This window comes from Sarcophilus harrisii, chromosome 6 (assembly GCF_902635505.1).
Source record: "Sarcophilus harrisii chromosome 6, mSarHar1.11, whole genome shotgun sequence".
Taxonomy (NCBI): domain Eukaryota; kingdom Metazoa; phylum Chordata; class Mammalia; order Dasyuromorphia; family Dasyuridae; genus Sarcophilus; species Sarcophilus harrisii.
This window is the reverse complement of record NC_045431.1, coordinates 202,053,520-202,073,100: the sequence shown is the minus strand read 5'-3', so window position 1 is coordinate 202,073,100 and position 19,581 is coordinate 202,053,520. Positions and strand designations below refer to the sequence as shown.

Below are 19,581 nucleotides of genomic sequence, written 5' to 3'. Positions count from 1 at the left end.
GTTGAAAGTCTTGATTTTTGTTTTAATCGAGGACTTGACACAATAGATCCTCCTCAGATTTTTATGAAGATAGAACCAGGGTGGAATCTTAGGGCCTAGAGCACTGAGCCTGGAGTCAGGAAAACTAATCTTCCCGAGTTCAAATATGGCCTCATTTAACCCTGACTGTCTCAGTTTCCTCCTCTGCAAAATGAGCTGGAGAAGGAAATAGCAAACAAGTCCAGGATCTTTGCCAAGAAAACCCCAAAAGGGGTCACAAAAGTTGAAAGCACCGATTGATGCACTACCATCCAGCGTGATCACAACTATTTATTTGGTAGCCTTGGGGGAGATGGGCAAGGAAAGCAACTGGAAAGCTACTTTATTTGTTCAGAAGACAGGTTGTGAGGGCCTAAACTTGGGCAAGTGGGAAAGGGAGCAGAACTGAAAAATGTCATAAAGGCAGAATGGCTGGGGGTGGGGCAACTTATGGGGAGAGAAGGAGAGGGAACTGAGGGAAGAGCAGGAAAGATAATGCACCATTAACCTGAAGCAATTAGAATGATGGAGCAAGAATAAGAAAACTGGTGCTAAAATCTGGAACTTGAGGGGAATAGCTAAAAAATCTGTAGTATATGAATATTGAAGAGCTACTATTAGATTGTAAAGAGATGAGCTGGTTGATTTTAGAAAAATGTTAAGACTTGCATGAAATTACAAAAAGTGAAATGTGCGTTACAACCAAGAATGCTGCCTACAGTAACAGCAATATTGTTCAAAGATTAACTGTGAACAACCAAGTGATTCTGAGTATCATATTCAAATCAGCTATCCATGCTGATGTATCCATAGCATATCCAAAATAGCTACCATGAAGGCGCTATCCACTTGGAGAAAATAGAAAAAATAGAAATATGCATAGTACAGCTTTACCTATGTTTACAAAATTGTGTCAAATGGTGGCCTTCTCTAATAATGGGAGAAGGGAAGGTTTGTAACAAAATGCTACAAAATAAATTTAATATTTTTTAAAGGAACAAGAAAGTGGAGAGGAACAGTTTTAATGGAGAAGCAGCTAAGTTTGTTTGAGGTAATGTCCAATAGAAGGCTGGAGATATAGGTCAGGAGATTAAAACAAGAGGTTAGGTCTAGAAGTGCAGATCATCTTTGTAGAGGTCATAACTAGGTCCAGGAGGAGGGGATTCGGTCCCCAGGGAAGTGTACTTAAGGAGAGGGCCCAGGGAGGGAGTCCTGGAGGGCCTCCCTGCAAAGGGGTTTTCAGTAGCACCCTAAGTATCAAGCATGAGGATTAAGAACAGGCTGGCAATCCCTCAGTAGTGAAACCTCACTCCCAATGCTGGAAATCCAGATGATCAGGGCCGGGTCAAATGAACAAGTAGCTGGTATTTGTCTGAAAGCTCTCAGGACTGCAGAGCCCAAATCCAAGCCTCGGTTCTGCCCCATCGGCTCCTGGAGACTCAATTTCTTTATCCATAAAGTGAAGTTGAATCAGATTCTCTTTGGCTTAACAAAACTCATCTTTACTCAAAATGTATGTTTTCTTAAAAAGTATTAGAGGGCCCGATTCCTTTTGTTTTAAATACATGCTCTGTGGGTAATTTGTTCCCACTTGCCTCATTTTTTCCCCTTTTAATAGTATATTTCTCCAATTACAAGTAAAGGCGGTTTTCAACTTTCATTTTTGGTAAAATTCTGAATTCCATTTTTTCCCTCCTTACCTTTCTCCTCTCCTCCCCTGGCCCTCGCTAGCAAGCATATGTTATACGTGTGCACTCATATTTTTTAAACATTTCCATGAGTCATGTCGGGAAAGAAAAATCAGAACAATAATAATAAAAAAAATCATGAGCAAAAAAATAAGGGTGAAAATGGCATCCTGCGATCCACATTCAGTGTCTACAGTTCTCTCTGGATGCCCATGGTTCTCTGCTATTTGAAATTTACTCAAATTGCCTTGGATCACTGAATTACTGAGAAGAGCGGAGTCTATCACACTTGATCATCACAATCTTGCTGTTGCTGTGTACAATAATTCCTGGTTCTGCTCACTTTACTCAGCATCAGTTCATCTAAGTCTTTCCAGAAATCAACCTACTTCACACACTTTTGACAGGTATTTCAGTTTGCACATCCAAATTCTGTACCAAGTACAATCTTTCTCCAATTTAAAAGATCTTTTTCTAATGATTTGGATGCAAAAAGCCAGAAATGACAATTAGAATGTTCCCAAACTGAAACTATAGAAAAGAATTGCCATCTTTTCACTTGGCAGAAATCAAATGTGTAGTTATCAAGGATCACAACTTTTATGTTTCAAACATTTAAAATTGTAATTAGAAAATCCTCTCAATTTTCAAGAAACCTGGGAATCCAAGATTTGTTGGACCATAAACCAAGTGGTTACAATTATTATGGTCAACAAAAATGTTTCTAGGGTTAAAGAAAATCACATTAAACACTGAGCATCGAACCCTTTTTGAACTGACCAACTGCTCTGTTAAACTAAAAATGCTATCTGTCCCCATCAGTATTTCCATAGTAGTAAAGGTCTTCAAATTTGTCATGGCATAGCACAGATCATTAAACATAGCATTTAACAATTTACCCAAGATGTCTGCACCCATAATTTCTTTGAGGAAGATAAAGCAAAGTGTCACCTCTATTTTATGGTTAAATGTAGTATAATTACTACAAATAGAGATGTGATACTTTCACAGGTAATTTGAGTCAGAGCTTAAATAATCTGCTCAGAAATAGTCATTTTTAAACAATGGTTACAGGACACAAATCCAGATTTTCTGCTTCTAGGTATAGTATTTCCTTCAAATGAAATCATACTCTGGCTATATGAAATGCAAGACCCAGCTCAGGAGAGCACAAAGGCATTCAGAGACAGTCACTAAGCTCCGAATGACTTTTAATATGCTCATCAACACTAATAAAAATAGAAGATGAACCCAGACAAATGTAAACATGTTTGAAACCAAAATTAATGACAAACAAACCAATAATAGCCAATTCTATTTGGGGCAAGATCCAACCCACTAAATCCACTAACAGTCTGTATTATTAGTTCAAGAGGCTAATTTACAGTCAAGGTTATGTTTCTTGAAGAACTTGGAATAGTGAGAAGTCATTCAGGTATTTCAGATTGTAAGTCTGTACAGTATCAGCAAAATCAATTTATATACATGAATATCAAAGAAAAACCAGGCAAAAACATTTAAAAACAGACTAACAGTACAGCCCAGTACAAATACTTGGGAGTAGGGAAAAGAAAGAGGAAGAAACACTTTAAAAATTGGAAAGGGTAGGACAGGAAGGCCATTATTGGGAAGAATTACAAAACCAGTAATAATTATACTACATTAATACAGAGTCCAAAAAGAGACAAAGGTGCATCTTTCTAATGCACTAGCTTCCAAGAAAAAAAGGGAGAGAAAGCTGCTTTTTCCTGAGCAGCTTATATGTGTCACATAATTGTTTCAACAGAAAGCCTATTAACAATGATTGTTTTAATGCTACAATTTTACAGCAAAGACAAAACTAAGATAGCAGCAAATTCACAAGGCAAATACTCCCATGGGACCATCCTCCCATGGGTTACGTAATGCCTACAAAGTGCTCCCAGTTGGATATACAAGTAAAATTCACAATTAAACAAAAAAAAGGTTTGACACCAGGTACATTACGGGGGTTGGTACCGAGTCACCTCAGCACATATTTTCCTTTTTAAAAAGGCAGACTCTGACTTGTAATACGGCCATACAGTCCTCCTGATTGGTGTAAGGGAGAGATCAATGCCTTCTAGTGCGCCATGCGATAGCAATCTCAAAGCAGCAGACCACAATAGTGGTTAACCCTGGGACAGCTGGTGAAACATGGAACGGGCGCGGGCCTGGGTAAACTGACCCCAAAGACCAGGTACCGAGTCCACGATAAATACCACTGGTCAGAACACAGCTTCCAAATTCACCAGGAAAACCCACAAAAGGGGTTTTAGTCAAACTATAGACATGGAAGATGGAACAAGTGAGGGCAATGAGAGGCCATCTTTGCAGCTCTTGTCACAGGTTTAAGGCAGAGGTCCATGGTCCAGGTTCAATATATGGTCAGGCTAACAGAGCGGTTCATTTTCTTCCCAATGAGTCGTGCTGTTCTGTTACTCTGGGTGCTGGACCGAGTGGCCATCCTGTCTGTAAACAGCGCGCGCTCCTCTGCAGCCGCCTTTGCCATCTGTGCTTTCTTTAGTTCTCTAAGAGGAAAAAGAAAGAATGAGGAAGCAGGAATTCAGGGTTGTGCTGCACTTGGCAAGTTCATTAAGTGATGGCAAAATCCTGAGGAGCACATGGCAGACATAGGCAGGTCTTAATTTATTTGAAAATAAAACATTAAAATACACCTCCATCAAGTATTTGCCTGCAGTTTTCAGCATTCAGCTCTGCAAAATCTTACATTGCAAATTTTTTTCTTTTTCTTTCCCCTCTCCCTCCCAAGACAGAAAGTAATCTGCTATAGGTTAAACATTGCATCATCTCTTTGTTTTTTTTAAATTTAATAGCCTTTTATTTACAGTGCATCATCTCTTTGTATAAATCCTAAAGATGCCTGCTTCCCTTACCAAAGATTAAGTTCCACGAGATCTTTTTAACTGAGACCCACAAAACTGCTAAGAACATAAATGGTTCTCAGTCAGTCCTACAGTCTCTTTCTACTTCTGTTGTCAAGGAGGCAAAGCACGGAAAAGACCCTTTCAGAACCATACAGTTCTGAACAACCATTATAGTAGGGGAGTTGAAGCACAGCCAATACTGAAAAGAGGGAAGGGGATGCCAGAAATAGAAGGAAAAAGGAATAGCAGGTCAACCACTTAAGTGTTATACATTAGTCCCTTTAAAGAAGCAGAGGAAGACTTCCAGAATGCTGGGCAACTCCTCTGTGGAGCATTTGCTAAAAGCATGGAAGAAAGTGCTGAGCTCTGCTGCAGGGGGGGGGGGGGGGGGGGGGGGCGCGCGCGGCGGCAGAACACCAACACCTAAGAGTAATGAAGCTCTCTCCCACAGAAAGCCAGTTTAGAAGGCTTGTGATGAACACAAAATTTTGCAAAAATTAATGCTGAAAACTGTCTTGACATGTATTTGGAAAGATAAAATACTATTAAAAAAAATTAAGTGGTAAGGGGAAAAAAAGAATGGCTCTGAAGTCTACATTATGTGCCTATGGTGCAGAGCTCGGAGCAGTGCTACTGTTTTTGGTCTTAATACAGGCCCTTTCCCTCCAACATAGTTTGCCCTTATACAACCTGAGCATGACCTACTAATCCAGTGCCTTTCAACACTGACTTGTTTTTTCCCCCAGAAGAGAGCTTTGAAGGGATGTAGCCTGTATTTAAACCAAGGGAATTTATTTTACTTCTTAAAAAGGTGCCCTATAACATAGTATTATGGAGATGAAAAAGAGAAAGGTCTCATATACATCAAAATATCCATAACAGCGAAGAACTACAAATGAAGCAATACTCATTTGAGGGGGAAACGGCTAAATTATAGACATGAATGTAAGTAATCAGCCTTAATTACAAAATGGGTGTTGCCTCAATCAAACTGAGACCTGTTAAAGACCTTGGCTTAAAAAGGTCAGGGTCTCTCAATGGATCCAGAGCCATCTCCAGTCCTCCTGATTTATATCCTGCCACTGGACCCAGATGGCTCTGGAGGGGAAGGTGAGACAGGTGATCTTGCCCAGCCCTCCCTCCCTTGGATCTGATTCACTGGCATGTCATGGCACCCCCTCCCTGATGTCAGGATCTTCATTGAGAACGAGGGACAAACAACAATAACAGAAAATTGTTGTACTGTTTAAACACACACACAACCAAGCAACTATTATGAACAATTCAGGAAAGCTTGGGAAAAGTTACACGAACTGATCCAGAGGTAAAGTAAATAAAGCTAGGACAACAATCCACACAATAATCTTGGCCATCTAAGAAGGAACAATAAAAAAGAATTGTCCACTATATGCAATTGTAAGGACCAAGGGTAGCCCCAGAAAATGGATAGGGAAAAGCCCCTTTCTCTCTTCTTGGTAAGAGTTGGGGGGACTCGAGTTAAGAATCACTGGCTAACTGCCGACCACCATCAGGGATCTTCTTGGTTTTACTGAACTGGTTTTCCCTTTCCTTAAAATCTGGTGCAAGGAATGGTGAGAGATGAGTTCAGAAAGGAAGGAAACAGAACCCAATGACTAGAGGGCGAGGCTCCCATCTCCAAGGACTTACTTCTGCAGGAGGGAGTTCTTGAATTTTTCTGCATTCAGCTCGATGCGTAACTGCTCGGCGCTCTTCCTGGAGGCAGAGAGCAGCACCGAGTGCTTGACCAGGGCCACGGCAGAGGGCCTCCTCTCAGGGTCAGGGTGAATCATGACCTTTGGGAAGGAAAAGGGACCCTTAGGAGACGGGAGGCTCCTTGGCAATCCCTGCGCCCAGAAAGACCAGGCAGAGCCAGGAGACCCGCCCCATACTCACTTTCAGCAGGTCCGTCAATTCTTGTGAGAGGACCTGGGGGATCCGGGGCAGCTTTCCCTGCCGTATTTCGTGCCACTGGTCTCCATTAGTGGGGAGAGGCTCGGCGCCAGCAGCACACACCACGGTGAGGGCCAGAGCAAAAATATCTGCCTTTGGCAAGTGAGTGTAGTTCTGCAGGCAGAGAAGTAGATGGTCTCAGAGCAGTAATAGCTTGTTTATATATGGGACACAAAAATGCTGCTGGGGGCGAGGGGTGAGGAGCTTTATGGCGGGGGATTCAGACTTCAGACTGGCTGGACTAGCAGTAAGAAACTGGGCAGAACCTTATACCCAACACATGACCACCTGGCCACAGAGGTCAAAAGAAGAGGATGTGTACAAAATTAAGTTTAGTAGCTTTTTTCATAATAGCCACAAATAAAAGAAATTAAAAGGGCACTCGCCTATTAAGAAATGACTTAACAAGTTATGATACATAAACATGATGAAATGTTACCATGGCATTAGAAATTATTAAATGGACAGTTTCAGAAGAAACTCTGAACACTGTTATAAACTAATGCAGATTGAAACGAAAATAACTGAACAATTTATACCAAAATAACAGCATAACCAGGAAAAACAACTATAAAACACTTTAGTTCTTTAATAAACATCATGATAAAAATCACAAATCCAAAGATGAAACATGCCATTTCACCTCCTGTCAGAGAAGTGATGAATTTAAAATGCAGAATGAGACATATATATGGTTTGGACTTCCATGTTTTGTTGGCCTATGCAGATTTATTCTGACAGCTTTTAAAAATGTGTTATTATTATTATTATTATTTTGGCAGTGGGGAAAGAGAAAAAAATGTATTCCTAAAATATATTTTAAAAAATAAATATAAAAAGGGAGAGCTCAACAGTCCTTTCATTATATCTTGAACAATACTGTCTCAGAAGTTTTTCCTTACATAGTGACAGAGTTAAAATCTGCTTCTCTGTAGTAATTTTCCCTGCTGGAGCCAAGCATAACAAGTCTAACCTGTTTTGCTTTGTGAAAACCCTCACATATTTTAAACCGATAACATCACTTCCTAAATCTTCTAATCTCCAGGCATTTTGATAGACATACCTAACTTAGTATTACTCAATAGTCCAGAGAAACTCAGTGTTACGCAAAACATCACAGAGACAGTTAGTTCCATCAAGCTCTACAATGTAACTAACTCTAAGATTTGGTTAGAGTCATAAATGACAATACTCAAGGCTGACATGGATGGGGCAACATTATGTCAGGGTCTTTCACACAGATGGCACAGACTATTTAATTAAATAAACACTGTTAAGCACCTATTATATTCAAGGGAAGAACAAGGACAAAAAAGCAAAATGGTCTCTATCCTCAAGGAATTTTCATTTTACCAGGGTTAAAACCTCAAAGGCCCCAGTTAGTACTGGCTGTAACTTTTGAAGTGGGATTCAGCACAGGCAGCTCAAGTTACCTCTTGTAAAACTTCATTGGCAAGGAAGCGGCTATCACCTTCTTCTACTTGAGGACTAGATATCCTTGTTACATGTCCAAGATCACCTAGGCAAAGCAAAAGTTAAGTCAAATGAAATAGCTTATTTTATTGCACTAATATAAATAATAATCTTCTAATGATCTAGATTCTTACCTATTTTAAAAATAACTTTATTGGCTACCCAATCATCTTCATCCCCTTCCTCAGTTGTACCTGGGATTGACACCCTAGATATGAAAATATTACCTGCCAAAGAGGGAAAAAAAAAGCTGTGAGCAGAAATAAAAATTCTATTTGAAAAAATATCAATAGAAGTTTCAAAGTTTAGTCAAATTCCATTAATTTCAGACTAACTGAAGTATTAATGCGAGACTTGAATCAATGACATATTAGTGTGGGACTTTATCAGGGATTTTATTACCTTATTATTATTGAACAGACCCTTGTCTGAGACCCACAACAACTGTGTAAAGTCCTCAGCTAAAACACTACCATGCCATTTTGAAGATGGGGAACCAGGCAAGTGGCAGGCACTTCAGTGACTACCTCAAGATGGAGCATATTCCAACAGCTCAGCTGCCAAAGCGCCAGTCACTGCTCTTTTTGTTCCCTCCCTCCCAAAGAGCTCCAGGTTCTTAACCCTGAATTCCCTACTTGTGTGCCAGTACACAAAGCACAAAGATGGCAAACCACTCCACTACCATCAGACAGACAGAAATGAACAGTCATAAAGGCACAAGGGGAAGGCATGGGTTCTGAGAATTACCTAATCAAGAGACACACACCAGGAAGTCAAGAACACCATGTCTGTTGGGTCCCCCGCAGCCCAGAGTCAGGCAAAGAGCAACAGACCCCTGTGGTCATTGCCAGGTCCCCTGTGGGCCCCTTAGGACTGTGTCTGTAAAACCAAACTCCTAGCCTCAAGGGCCTTGTAAGGTCCCTTTCAGCTGCACTTCTACAATTTACACTGCTCTAGAAAAAGGACAGGGACAATGTGTTCCTCACATCCCCTCTAGAGAACAGCCCCAGCTAGTACTTTTAGCCACAGTAGCCAAATGACTCCTTTCTCAGCCTCAAAGGACCACAGACTGCCACTTCACTACATTACCATGGGATATTTCTCCAAGGATATTTGTTTTTCTCAGCATCTCAGCCATAAGGACTGGGAAGAGTTACATATACATTGTAAGTTTCCATTGATGTCTCTGGATGTACACATTACAAAGTTCTTAAAAAACATTTAATAAAATACTCAAATAACTTATACTGAGTCAAGAATGTAAGATAGAATTCCCTGACACTCTTCCAGTTTTTAACAGAATAAGTTATTCAAACTTTTAAGTCAATGATAACATTTGTAAAATACTTTGAAAACCTTTAAAGTGCTACATAAATGTTAACTATTAAGGGAAGCATAAAGCTATTTAACTTCAGTATTTTAAGAACTGGCAAAATCACTGATTTGACTTCACCAGCATGGATGCTGCCCTCTCACCCCAACTCAGATATCACCTCCTCCACTCTTTAATAGATATCTCTGTATGTGAAGAAAAAAAAAAAACTATCATCATTTAGTGGCCAACCTACTGGTGGCCTGTCTTCTTTTAGTCAAATGCCAACCTATATACCTGAAGCCTTCCTACTTTGCTAGGACCTGCTAGTGCAGTTTTTCAGAATCCAGGGTCACCTCCACACCATGATGATGCTTTAGAGGAGAACCCATCAGAAGAAAGGCACTCAAAGCTAACAAAAGAAAACTTACTATGAAGTTACATAGTCCTTTCAACTAAGATCAGGTCATGTGGCCTCCAAGAGCAAAACTTAAGATATTGTACTTACTAGGCTTAATATCCATGTGTACCAATGACATCGAGTGAATGTATTTCAAGCCACGAGCAACTTGTAAGAGGAGATCTTTAAGTTCTGTTTCCGAAAAATAATTCATGCTTCTGTAGTTTTCACTTATGGCATCCCCTAAGCTTCCACCTGACAAAGATAAGACAAATTAGTTTTTCCTTCTGAAATATTTTCAATCTAGTCCCTTGATTTTAGAGGGAAGTTGTGCTTCTTTGGTTACTCCCAATGAGGTTCTTTCTATCTGAGAACAACCACAAAGCACTTTTAGAATTTCTTCCTTGTAATTAACTCTCATACAAGAATTCAAATCTCACAAAAGAAAAACAGGATGGTATCAGCATTATCCTTGGCCCTTTATGCGACCCAATCTAACAGAACATCTTCTCCATGTTCTCTATGGCTGGGACAGACACCAGTTCTCCAGTCGGAATCCTCAGTTCCTCTAACCGAAGCTCCTTTAAACTGTCTGATGTCAGTTCCTTCTGTTCCAGGGAAGACTATACAATCACCTCTGCTTACTGTTCCCTGGCCTTAGACCTAGCCCTCACAGATATTTACTCTAAAGTTACATAAATTCTTTATACAGTTCAGACAACCTTCAGCTAACAATGATCTTTCACCATTTCTATAAAACTCTGTTAGCACTTGCTTTATGCACTTACCCTGTTCTACTCTATATCGTGGGTTGGCTGTTATCTTATTGCCCCTATTTAATTAAAAGCTTCAGGAGGTCAAGAACCGTGTGTGTGTTCCTGGCTTCTCCCCTAGCACACGTTGCACGTTCAGAATTTAACAAATGCTTGTGGACTTCCATTATCCAACATTTACCATATGGTAGGACCTGGACTACAGGCTGACACTCTGCAGAGCTCTTCCCATTCCAACAGGGAAACAACACGCCCACAACTGTTTACATAGTATCCATGCAATGTAGAAGACAGATACTATCAAAAGGAAGGCACCGCCATCAGGGGTGAACCAGAGGACTTCTGCAAGGAAGCCAGAATGCTCAAGGAAGAGTATTTTGAGCAGATGGGACCGCTGGTAAGATGGCCTGGACCTGGGAGATGAGCCTAATAGCAAGGAGGCCAGTGTCAACAGATCATCCAGTACCTGGAAGGTGGTCAAGCATAAGAAAACTGGATCGAAGGAAGGGGACAGAAGTGAAGGACTTTTACACACAAACAGAAGGTTTTATCTCGGATTTGAGAGTACTAAAATCGACTTCCGTTTTTTGCCCGGGGATAATGCAGTCAGCCCTGGACATCAGGTGTAGCTGTTGAACGGAGGATGGACTGAAGGGAAAAGACCTGGGCAGGGGGCCCCTCAGAAGATTATTGCCACAGTCCAAGCAGATGATCAAGGACAGACGTGGTGGAAAGGATGCATTGTGTTTGCTGGGTTGGAGATCCCTGCAGGCATTCAGCCTTAGGTGCCCGATGTCAGACTGTAGCCAGGGAGAGAGGAAGGCTGCACAAATAGATCTGGAGAAGCCGATCAGAAATAATTGAACTCATAGCAGCCGGTAAGATCACCAACTAAGATAATGAAGAAGGGGAGGGGGGAGCCCATGTTGGAGTCTTTGGATGTCACACACTTTGTCAGGCAGGACCTGGAGGAAGATCCAGCCAAGGAGGCTCAGAAGGAGATCAGGACAGAGCAGGGCCAGGAAAACCTAGACAACAAAGTACCGAGAAGAGTCATTCACAAGGGACAAGCTGCAGAGGGACGAGGATCGAGAAGGCGCCACCAGACTGGGCAATCAGAAGATCGATGGTACTTTCGAAAGATGGGGCCAGGAGCCAGGCTGCAGGTTTACAAATGAACAAGAGTTAGTGGAACAGCAGTTGTAGAGGGTTTTACAGGAACATAGCCAGAAAGGGAGACAAGACAATCTTCTAGAGCCTAAATGGCAAGAGAAGTTTTCTCAAATGACTGGAGCAAACTCTTGGCTCACACAGTTGGACCCTAAGTCAACTTAATTCAATAAACTTTTATGTTCTATTATTTTCTTTCTTTCTTTCTTTCTTTTTGAGTACCATTTATTTACTTATTTATTTATTTATTTTTAGGTTAAAGCTTTTCATTTACAAAACATATGCCTGGGTAATTTTTCAATATTGACCCTTGCAAAACCTTCTGTTCCAAATTTTCCCCTCCTTCCCCCCCACCCAATCCCCTAGATGGCAGGTAATCTAATTCATGTTAAATATGTTAAAATATATGTTAAATCTAATATATGTATACATATTTATACAGTTATCTTGCTACACAAGAAAAATTAAATCTAGAAAGAAAAAACTGAGAAGGAAAACAAAATGCAAGCAAACATCAACAGAAAGCATGAAAATGCTATGTTGTGGTCCACACTTAATTCCGACAAGCCTCTCTCTGGGTGTATATGGCTTTCTTCATCACTGAACAACTGGAACTGGTTTGAAGTTCTATTATTTTCAAGGTCCTATTGTCAAGTATTGGGGATACAAGGATGAACTGAAAAACAATCCTTCCAGTCCCTTTCCTCTAGGAATTTATAGTCTACTTGGGGGTATGCTATACTTACACAAGTTAATTTGAGGAGAGAGAATACTCCCACTTAGATCAGAAAAGGCTTCCTATTAACTAGGCAAGTACCTAATTTTGAAGGAAACAAAGAATTCTCCCATGCAGAAGCAGAGAGGCAGTATCCAAGGCATAAGATTGTAGTTTATGCAAAGGAATGAAGGCTGGGAATGAGAAGCTCTGGGAACAAGTAACCTGGTTTGATAAAAACACAATGTGGAAAGAGGTATAATATGAAATAAATCTGGAAAGATCTGATGGAGCCAGACAGCAAAGGTCTTTATCCTATAGAATAGTCAAGAAACACGAAAAGTAACATAAGAAAAATAGGAGAGAGACTAACTAGGAGAGAATGGTCAACAGTATCACAAACTACAGAAGTCAAGAAGGAAGAGGGCCAAGATCTGGCCATCAGCTTTAATAATTATGAGACTTTTGATAATCTCCGAAAATCATTTCAGGCCAGTGATGTTAGAAGCTAGTTTTCATTAAGTTTGAGATGTGAGTGAACAATGAGGAAACAGAGCAAATATGTGTAGACAGTTTTCTCTAGTAATATAATGACGCTCAAAATTTTTTCCCCACCCTTCGCCCATCTGTTTTTAGTGACTTTTCAACCAAATTAGAAAATTGCTGTGGTGCTTTCTACTTAATGAGCAGCCAGAGAAAGAAAAAAGCATAAGACCCCATTCTGCACCTGTAACTTACTGTAACTCACTGCTCATGCAAGGGCAGCTATGTGGAAATATACTTATTTAAAAAAAAAAAAAAAAAAAGTTGGTATAGTGTTTTAGCTAGAAGGAAAATGGATTCTTCCTAGCCTTATTAGGTTCTCTTTAGAAAGGCAACCAATGACAAATGCTTATTTAAACTAAATTGATATAAAAAAGACAATAGAATTAAAGACTTTAAGTGACCTTAGGAATAACTCTTTTCAGTATTCACTTTGTTTATAACATTATCAACAACAGCTGACAGTGCTTCACAGTTTACAACAAATACATTCATAATCACAATCTGTACTCTAAAAAGAACTAACTACAAGAGTTTTTAAGCAGGGTGAAGAAGATCCTTTCCTCTTTACAGAAACTGAGTCTAAATAGCAATTAGGACAAGAATCAGTTTTTGAACTTTAAAGCCTTTTCTGGTTTCTCAGGTTTCCTCCTTGGGGAAGAAATGGGAAAACAAAATGTTTTAAACAATCCCCCCCCACCCAAGAAAATGTCTGGCTTACCATTACAATATTCATTCTGTATCAGCATGTGATCATCTTCTGCCCATGCGGAGAAGTATCGAACCACGTGAGAATGCTGTCCAAGTACTGCATGAGCATAAACTTCTCTCAAAGCATTCTGTCTGTATAAGAAGTCTGAGGTCAGTACCAACATAAACCAGGCAACTTCACCCTACCATAGGTCACCCCATAAAGGGATCTTGGGTCAGGACAAAGTACTTGTTTAGCCACTTTTTTTTTTTTTTTTTTTTTTTTGCTGAGGCAGTTGGAGTTAAGTGACTTGCCCAGGGTCACACAGTTAGAACGTGTTAAGTGTCTGAGGTCACATTTGAACTCAGGTCTCCTGACTTCAGGGCTGGTGCACTCTCCACTGCGCCACCTAGCTGCCCCTATTTAGCCATGTCTAATTCTTTGATGCAGAAAAGCTAAACTGAGGGAGGGACTTCTGAGAAGGGTTTGATATCCAAAACATAAAAAAAAATTAAGACACTATGAAAATTAAAAAACTAAGAAAAACACGTAAGACATAAAGCCAGTTCTCAAGAGAATTGCAAACTGTTAATAACCATTTCAAAGAATTTCTAAAGTCACTTATAAGTAATAAGAGAAATGCAAATCAAAACAACCCTGAAGGTTCCATCTCAACACCAGCAAGCTGGCAAAGGTGATAAAACCAAAAAATAATCTATGCTAAAGGGCTCCTGCAAAGACAGGAATATAAATGCCCTAATTAATGGAGCTATGTAATTCTAGAAAGTAATCTGGAATTTTGTAAGTAAAATTGTTAAAATGGTCATACCACTTGATCCAGAATGCCCCCCTCACCCCAGAAGACTAACGATATACCAAAAAATATTCATGGCAGCACTTTTTATGGTAGCAAAGAATTAGAAAAAATGTCGTGGATATCTATAAGTCTAATGGAATTCATGTAATGGAATATTTCTGTGCTTTAAGAATTGATGTACCGACACTTAACACTCCCTTATCTGTAGGAGGGAGGGAGGGAAGGAGGAGAGGAAAGAAGGAAGAAAAAGAAAAAAAAAAGCAAAGAACCAATGTAGATGGGGCAGCTGGGTGTCAAAAGAGAGAGCACAAGGCCCTGCATGGGAATCCAGCCTCGGACCCTTGGTATTTGCTAGCTGTGAAATAATCCTGGGCAAGTCACTTAACTCAGACTGGCTTGGAAAAGAACCAAACCCCTCCCCCCAAAAAAGGTCTAGATTATGAATACAATACATGGGCAGATCTATATGAACCGATGTAGAATAAAGAGAGGCAAGAAAACAATGTACACAATGATTACAACAATGCAAATGAAAAGAACTCTATGGTAAAATGAAAGTGAATGTTGCAAAATTACAAACAAGCATGGTCTCAAAATAAGAGGGGCATGAGAAGACATCCTCTGAAGGAGGTCCACAGTTTGAAATATTGCTTCAAATTTAGACCTGTGTATGTCGATTTGCTTTGATAAGTACTTTTCTCATCATCTTTTTAAAAAAAAAATAATAATTTGTTCTAAGAGATAGTTCTCTGGGAGGGGAAGGAAAAGGAACGAAGGACACATGGGCTGGGTAAAAACAAAAGATATGCATAGAAATCTACTTTTTTTTTTTTTTTTAAAAAAAGACAGTACAGTTACGTCCCTATTTCATACTAAACTTCAAATATTCCCAGGTCCAAAATTGCAACTTACTCAGAAAGTAAAACTGACTAGAACAACACTTTTCCAAATTTGAAGACTATTTTAAATTTAAAACTTGAATGCAGCTATAACTCAAGAGTTTAACAAACCTATCTCTAACAAAGGAGCACATAAATAAAGACTGGGGTTAAAAAAAATACTTACTCATCAACAGAACCAGCCAATGGCTTTTTTGATCGCTTTATGGCATAGATACATCCATCCAACCTCTTTACACACTTAAATACTGAGCCAAATTCTCCTGACCCAATCTTCTCCAGTTCATGAAATTCACTTTCATATCTTGATTTCATGTTACTTTCTGTAATTGTAATTCTCTGTAAGAAAAAAAAAAAAAGAGCATTTCAAAAGTTTTATAAAAAGTCAGGTCAACAGAAGGTGGCATAAAAAAGGAGGAGGCAACTAACAACCTACCTTGGCAGGCCTGGTAGTCTCATCTTCAAGCTCTCCATCACTTGCTTCCATGTCTTCATCACAGGAACTAAAATGAGAATTGGTGCTCTCTATCAACATACTTGGAAGATACAGTCCAGCATCTGACATAAGCATCATCTGGCAAGTGTATATAGATTACTAGAGGACTCTTACTACGAGGATGCTGTGAAGATATAGCTTATAAGAAATTAACCAAGTACCTCTCCCACAAAGGTTTTTAAGGTAAGATTACTAATCATCTTAGGGTGAAAGCTTTCACCCCACATTTGTTTTTTGGTTATCAAATAAGAATAATTCCCTAACCCTACTACAACTCTCTCCTCAAACCTTTTTAGTTCATTTTCCCAACTTAGAATTTAGTAATAGAACCTCTGAGCTGGAAAAAGTTCCTAGAAAGTATCTCAACTCTGCGTGAATTCTTCCAAAGACCAGGATCTTACTACCTCATGAAGCTGTCAGTCTACATCATCAATGGCATTCCAACTCTGTTTTAACAGTATTCAGTACTACCTCTTATTTCAAGCTTTTAATGTCTTCTTTCAAGGTGTACAGCTAATCTTTTATTTCTTCCTGCTCTACAAAGGTCCCTTTTTCAATAGAAAATAATACCCACATAATTTATAGCTAAGCATACTTCTACCACTTGAGAACCTCTAGAACACAACACAGTCTAGAAACTAATAGTAAATAGGGCCATTGACCACAAATTGAAGTGTATAAAAGCCTTGAAAATAACACTGGATGACAACATCAAATAACATACTCATTCCAGTGCGTTCTCTTCCGGCGCCGGCACTGTCCCGAAGAATGAAGTAACAATGAATCTGGAGTGAAGGGATTAATATTCACTTGAGGGGTCTGTCTCATGTCAAAACTTTGTTTTTCTGATCTTCCTGAGCTCATGAACAGAGAACCACCACGGAGTTTAACAGAGCTGGAATCTATTCCTCGAGCTTTGGATAGCAAACTCTAGATTATAACAAGGAAATTTTGTCAGTTTCTAAGATGATCAACAACATCCTCCCTCCCTCCCACTTGGCCAATATAGCCTCCCCACCATTAAAGTAAGAAATAATTTATAAAGTTCAATCGGCTATCGGGCAGCAAAAACAAAAATAAAACAAGCAAAAAGAAACAAGCCAAAAAAATCTCATAAGCCTGTCTGGTTCTTGGAGGAACAAGGCTGTTTATCTGGTTTAGATTTCTCAAATTTAGTCTACTTTTTGAAAGAGTAACTTAGTTAAAACACAATTCTTCGGAAGTAATAAAAAAAAAATGAAGTTGAAACGAACCCTTCGTTTTTCAGTAAAAATTGAGATTAAAAAAAAAAAAAAAAAAAAGCAATCCGTTTGGCTGGTGTAGAATCCTTTCAATGCTTAGACCTATCGATAGGAGGGGCAAGCAGCCAGAAACCTGCAGTATCCCTCCCCCAGCCCTCACAAACGGACTCCCGGGGATGTGGGATGGGCCAAGCTGACCAATAACAAGGACAACTTGGAGCCTCCTACTACCACCATCTTGAAGGCTGCATAAACAAGGAAACGAGCTCAGATACTCTGGTCAAGTACTACTGCTTTGAAAAAAGCCTAGGTTTCTGCTAACTTCTTTCTGGAATCATTACGAATTTTGAGAGACTTAACTTTCCCACTGGCTTGACCAGAGACCACCTTCCTTCATTGGGCAAATGTTTCCTAAATGCCCATTGCAGGTATTAAGCGGCCTGCCCAGAGGGAAGGAAAAAGATCAGGGTGCCGAAAGGAAGGTGTGTTAGTTGCGAAGACTGAAGCTCGGAAGCTTTGGCGTTCGGTGTGTACACATATACACACGTGTATTCCCTATCTTCAAATGGTATATGCGTTCACACAGATCTCCCTGTTTTACGCTGAAACAGGCTCTGTCCCAGAAAAGGCCATTAAAGATTCTGACAGCCCAACGTGCAAAGGCTGCCCAAGTTCTTAAGTGTTCTTTCCCCCAAGGAGGTTCCAGGAGACGGGGACAGACGCGTTTTTAGAAAATGACCCAAAACGTGGGCATCGCTGCACCGGGTCCCCGCTACCGCCGATTTAACAGCCGTAGAATCGAACACAACCTAGCAAACTAAACTAAAACGCGTCGAGGTGAGGCTTTTTAATTGAAAACTCCAGCTCTCCAAGATTCCAACCGACAAAACTGTGCCCGCTGCCGGGAGCCCGGGGGTTAGCGCCTCGGGGCTTGGCGAAACCGGGCCCGCCGGGCCCTCCTGCCCGAGCTCTGCGAGGAGCGGGTGGTGGAGAAGCCCCAGCCAGCGCTCGGGCCGAGGTGGGCGCGCCGCCCCCGGGGGGCTGCCGGAGGCGCGGGGGGGCCCGGACGCGGCGGGAGGCTCGCCGGCCAGTTACCTAACGCTAACGGACGCTGGGAGAGCTCGGCGCCCGCGGCCCCGAGGGTCCCCTTTAAAGCCCGGCCCCTCCCCGCCGCGGGCCGCGCCCGGCCTCACCTTCGGGGTGTGCGGCGTGTCGAAGAGGCGCAGCTTGCGGAAGGTCTTGTGCGGCGGCGTGCCCGGGTAGTCGGGCACCGGCGAGCACGAGCCGTCGCGGCGCTGGCGGCCGCGCGGGGAGCGGTCCCCGCGGAGCGGCGACAAGGGGCTGCTCAGGTAGTAGGCGGCCGAGGCGCCGGGGGACTTGACCGGGGACGACGAGCCGAACCCCTCCTCTTCCCACGAGTCGCCCTCGGCGCCGCCCGCGTCCCCGGGGCTCCCCCCGTCGGCGGGCGGCATCTCCTCCTCCCGCGGGCCCGGAGCCGGGGCCTGGGCGCGCCGGCCGCGGCCGGGCTCGGGCTCGGAGGCGGGCCCCGGCGCCGCGGGGCTGCGGGCGGGCGGCAGCGGCGAGTCGGGCTCCTGGAAGGCCGAGTCCTCCCCGGTGCTGTGGCCGCTGCCCTCGTCCTCCTCCTCCTCCTCCTCCTCCTCCTCCTCGCAGTCGCTGCCCGGGGAGAAGATGAGCTTCTGCCGCAGCGCGCAGGAGGCTCCGGGCCGGCCGCGGGGCGGCGGCGCCTGGTGCCGGCTCTGGAAGCTCATGGGGGCCGGGACCGGAGCGGGGGCCGAGGGGGCGGGACCGCCACGTGCGGCCCGGGAGCTCGGCGGCGGCGGCGGCCGGGGCGGCTCTGGCTCCCGCGCCGAGGCTGGGCGTCCCCGCGGGCGCCGGCGCCGGCCGGGAGCGGGGGCGAGAACCGGGGTCGCGGCTCCGAGGCGGCGGCGGCGGCGGCTATTCGGAGCTGCGGAGGTCCGAGCGGATCTGCCTGCGAGGTTCGGGCTCCGCGGCTTCCCGCGACCGTTAATCACGTGAACGCCCAACCCACCAATCCCCGCCCAGTTTGGGGTTTGAAAAAAAAGGAGGGCGCTACGTGGCCCGCGGGGGGAGGATACGTGCTACGCGATTTTGGCGCGAAATCTGTGGCTCCGCCCTTCCCCCTCCTCAAACCCTCCTCTTCACTCACGTCGCTCGAGACACACAAACACAGACACCCAGCGGTCCCGGAGGAGAGGAGCGGGAGGAGGGAGGGCGTGGTTGGGGATGCTGGCCGATAGGGAGGGAAAGCCCGTGAAGGGGCGGGGTTTGTGGAGAAGGCGAGAGAGAAAGATTAGGAAGAAGGGAGGGGAAAGAACTCGGGGAAGAGAAAGAAGGGGAAAGTGAGAGGGGGAGCAAATAGGGGCTGGAAAGAGAAAAGGAGAGAGAGCAGGAGAGGAGGAGAAAAGTGGGAGGGGAGAGAGTGGGGG

General features: G+C 42.7%; 1 protein-coding gene across 1 annotated transcript; it reads right to left on the bottom strand.

Annotated features, from left to right (window-relative positions):
• Window positions 1-2,903: 2,903 nt before the first annotated feature.
• Window positions 2,904-18,882, bottom strand: WEE1 (WEE1 G2 checkpoint kinase). The gene is made up of 11 exons (XM_031944163.1): window positions 18,307-18,882; window positions 16,597-16,802; window positions 15,813-15,879; window positions 15,543-15,715; window positions 13,691-13,812; window positions 9,877-10,023; window positions 8,191-8,283; window positions 8,017-8,102; window positions 6,527-6,697; window positions 6,281-6,426; window positions 2,904-4,255 (listed from the first exon to the last, which is right to left on the bottom strand). Exons 1-11 carry the CDS (start codon window positions 18,880-18,882, stop codon window positions 4,102-4,104), a joined length of 1,941 nt encoding a protein of 646 aa, XP_031800023.1. The 3' UTR covers window positions 2,904-4,101.
• Window positions 18,883-19,581: the final 699 nt, after the last annotated feature.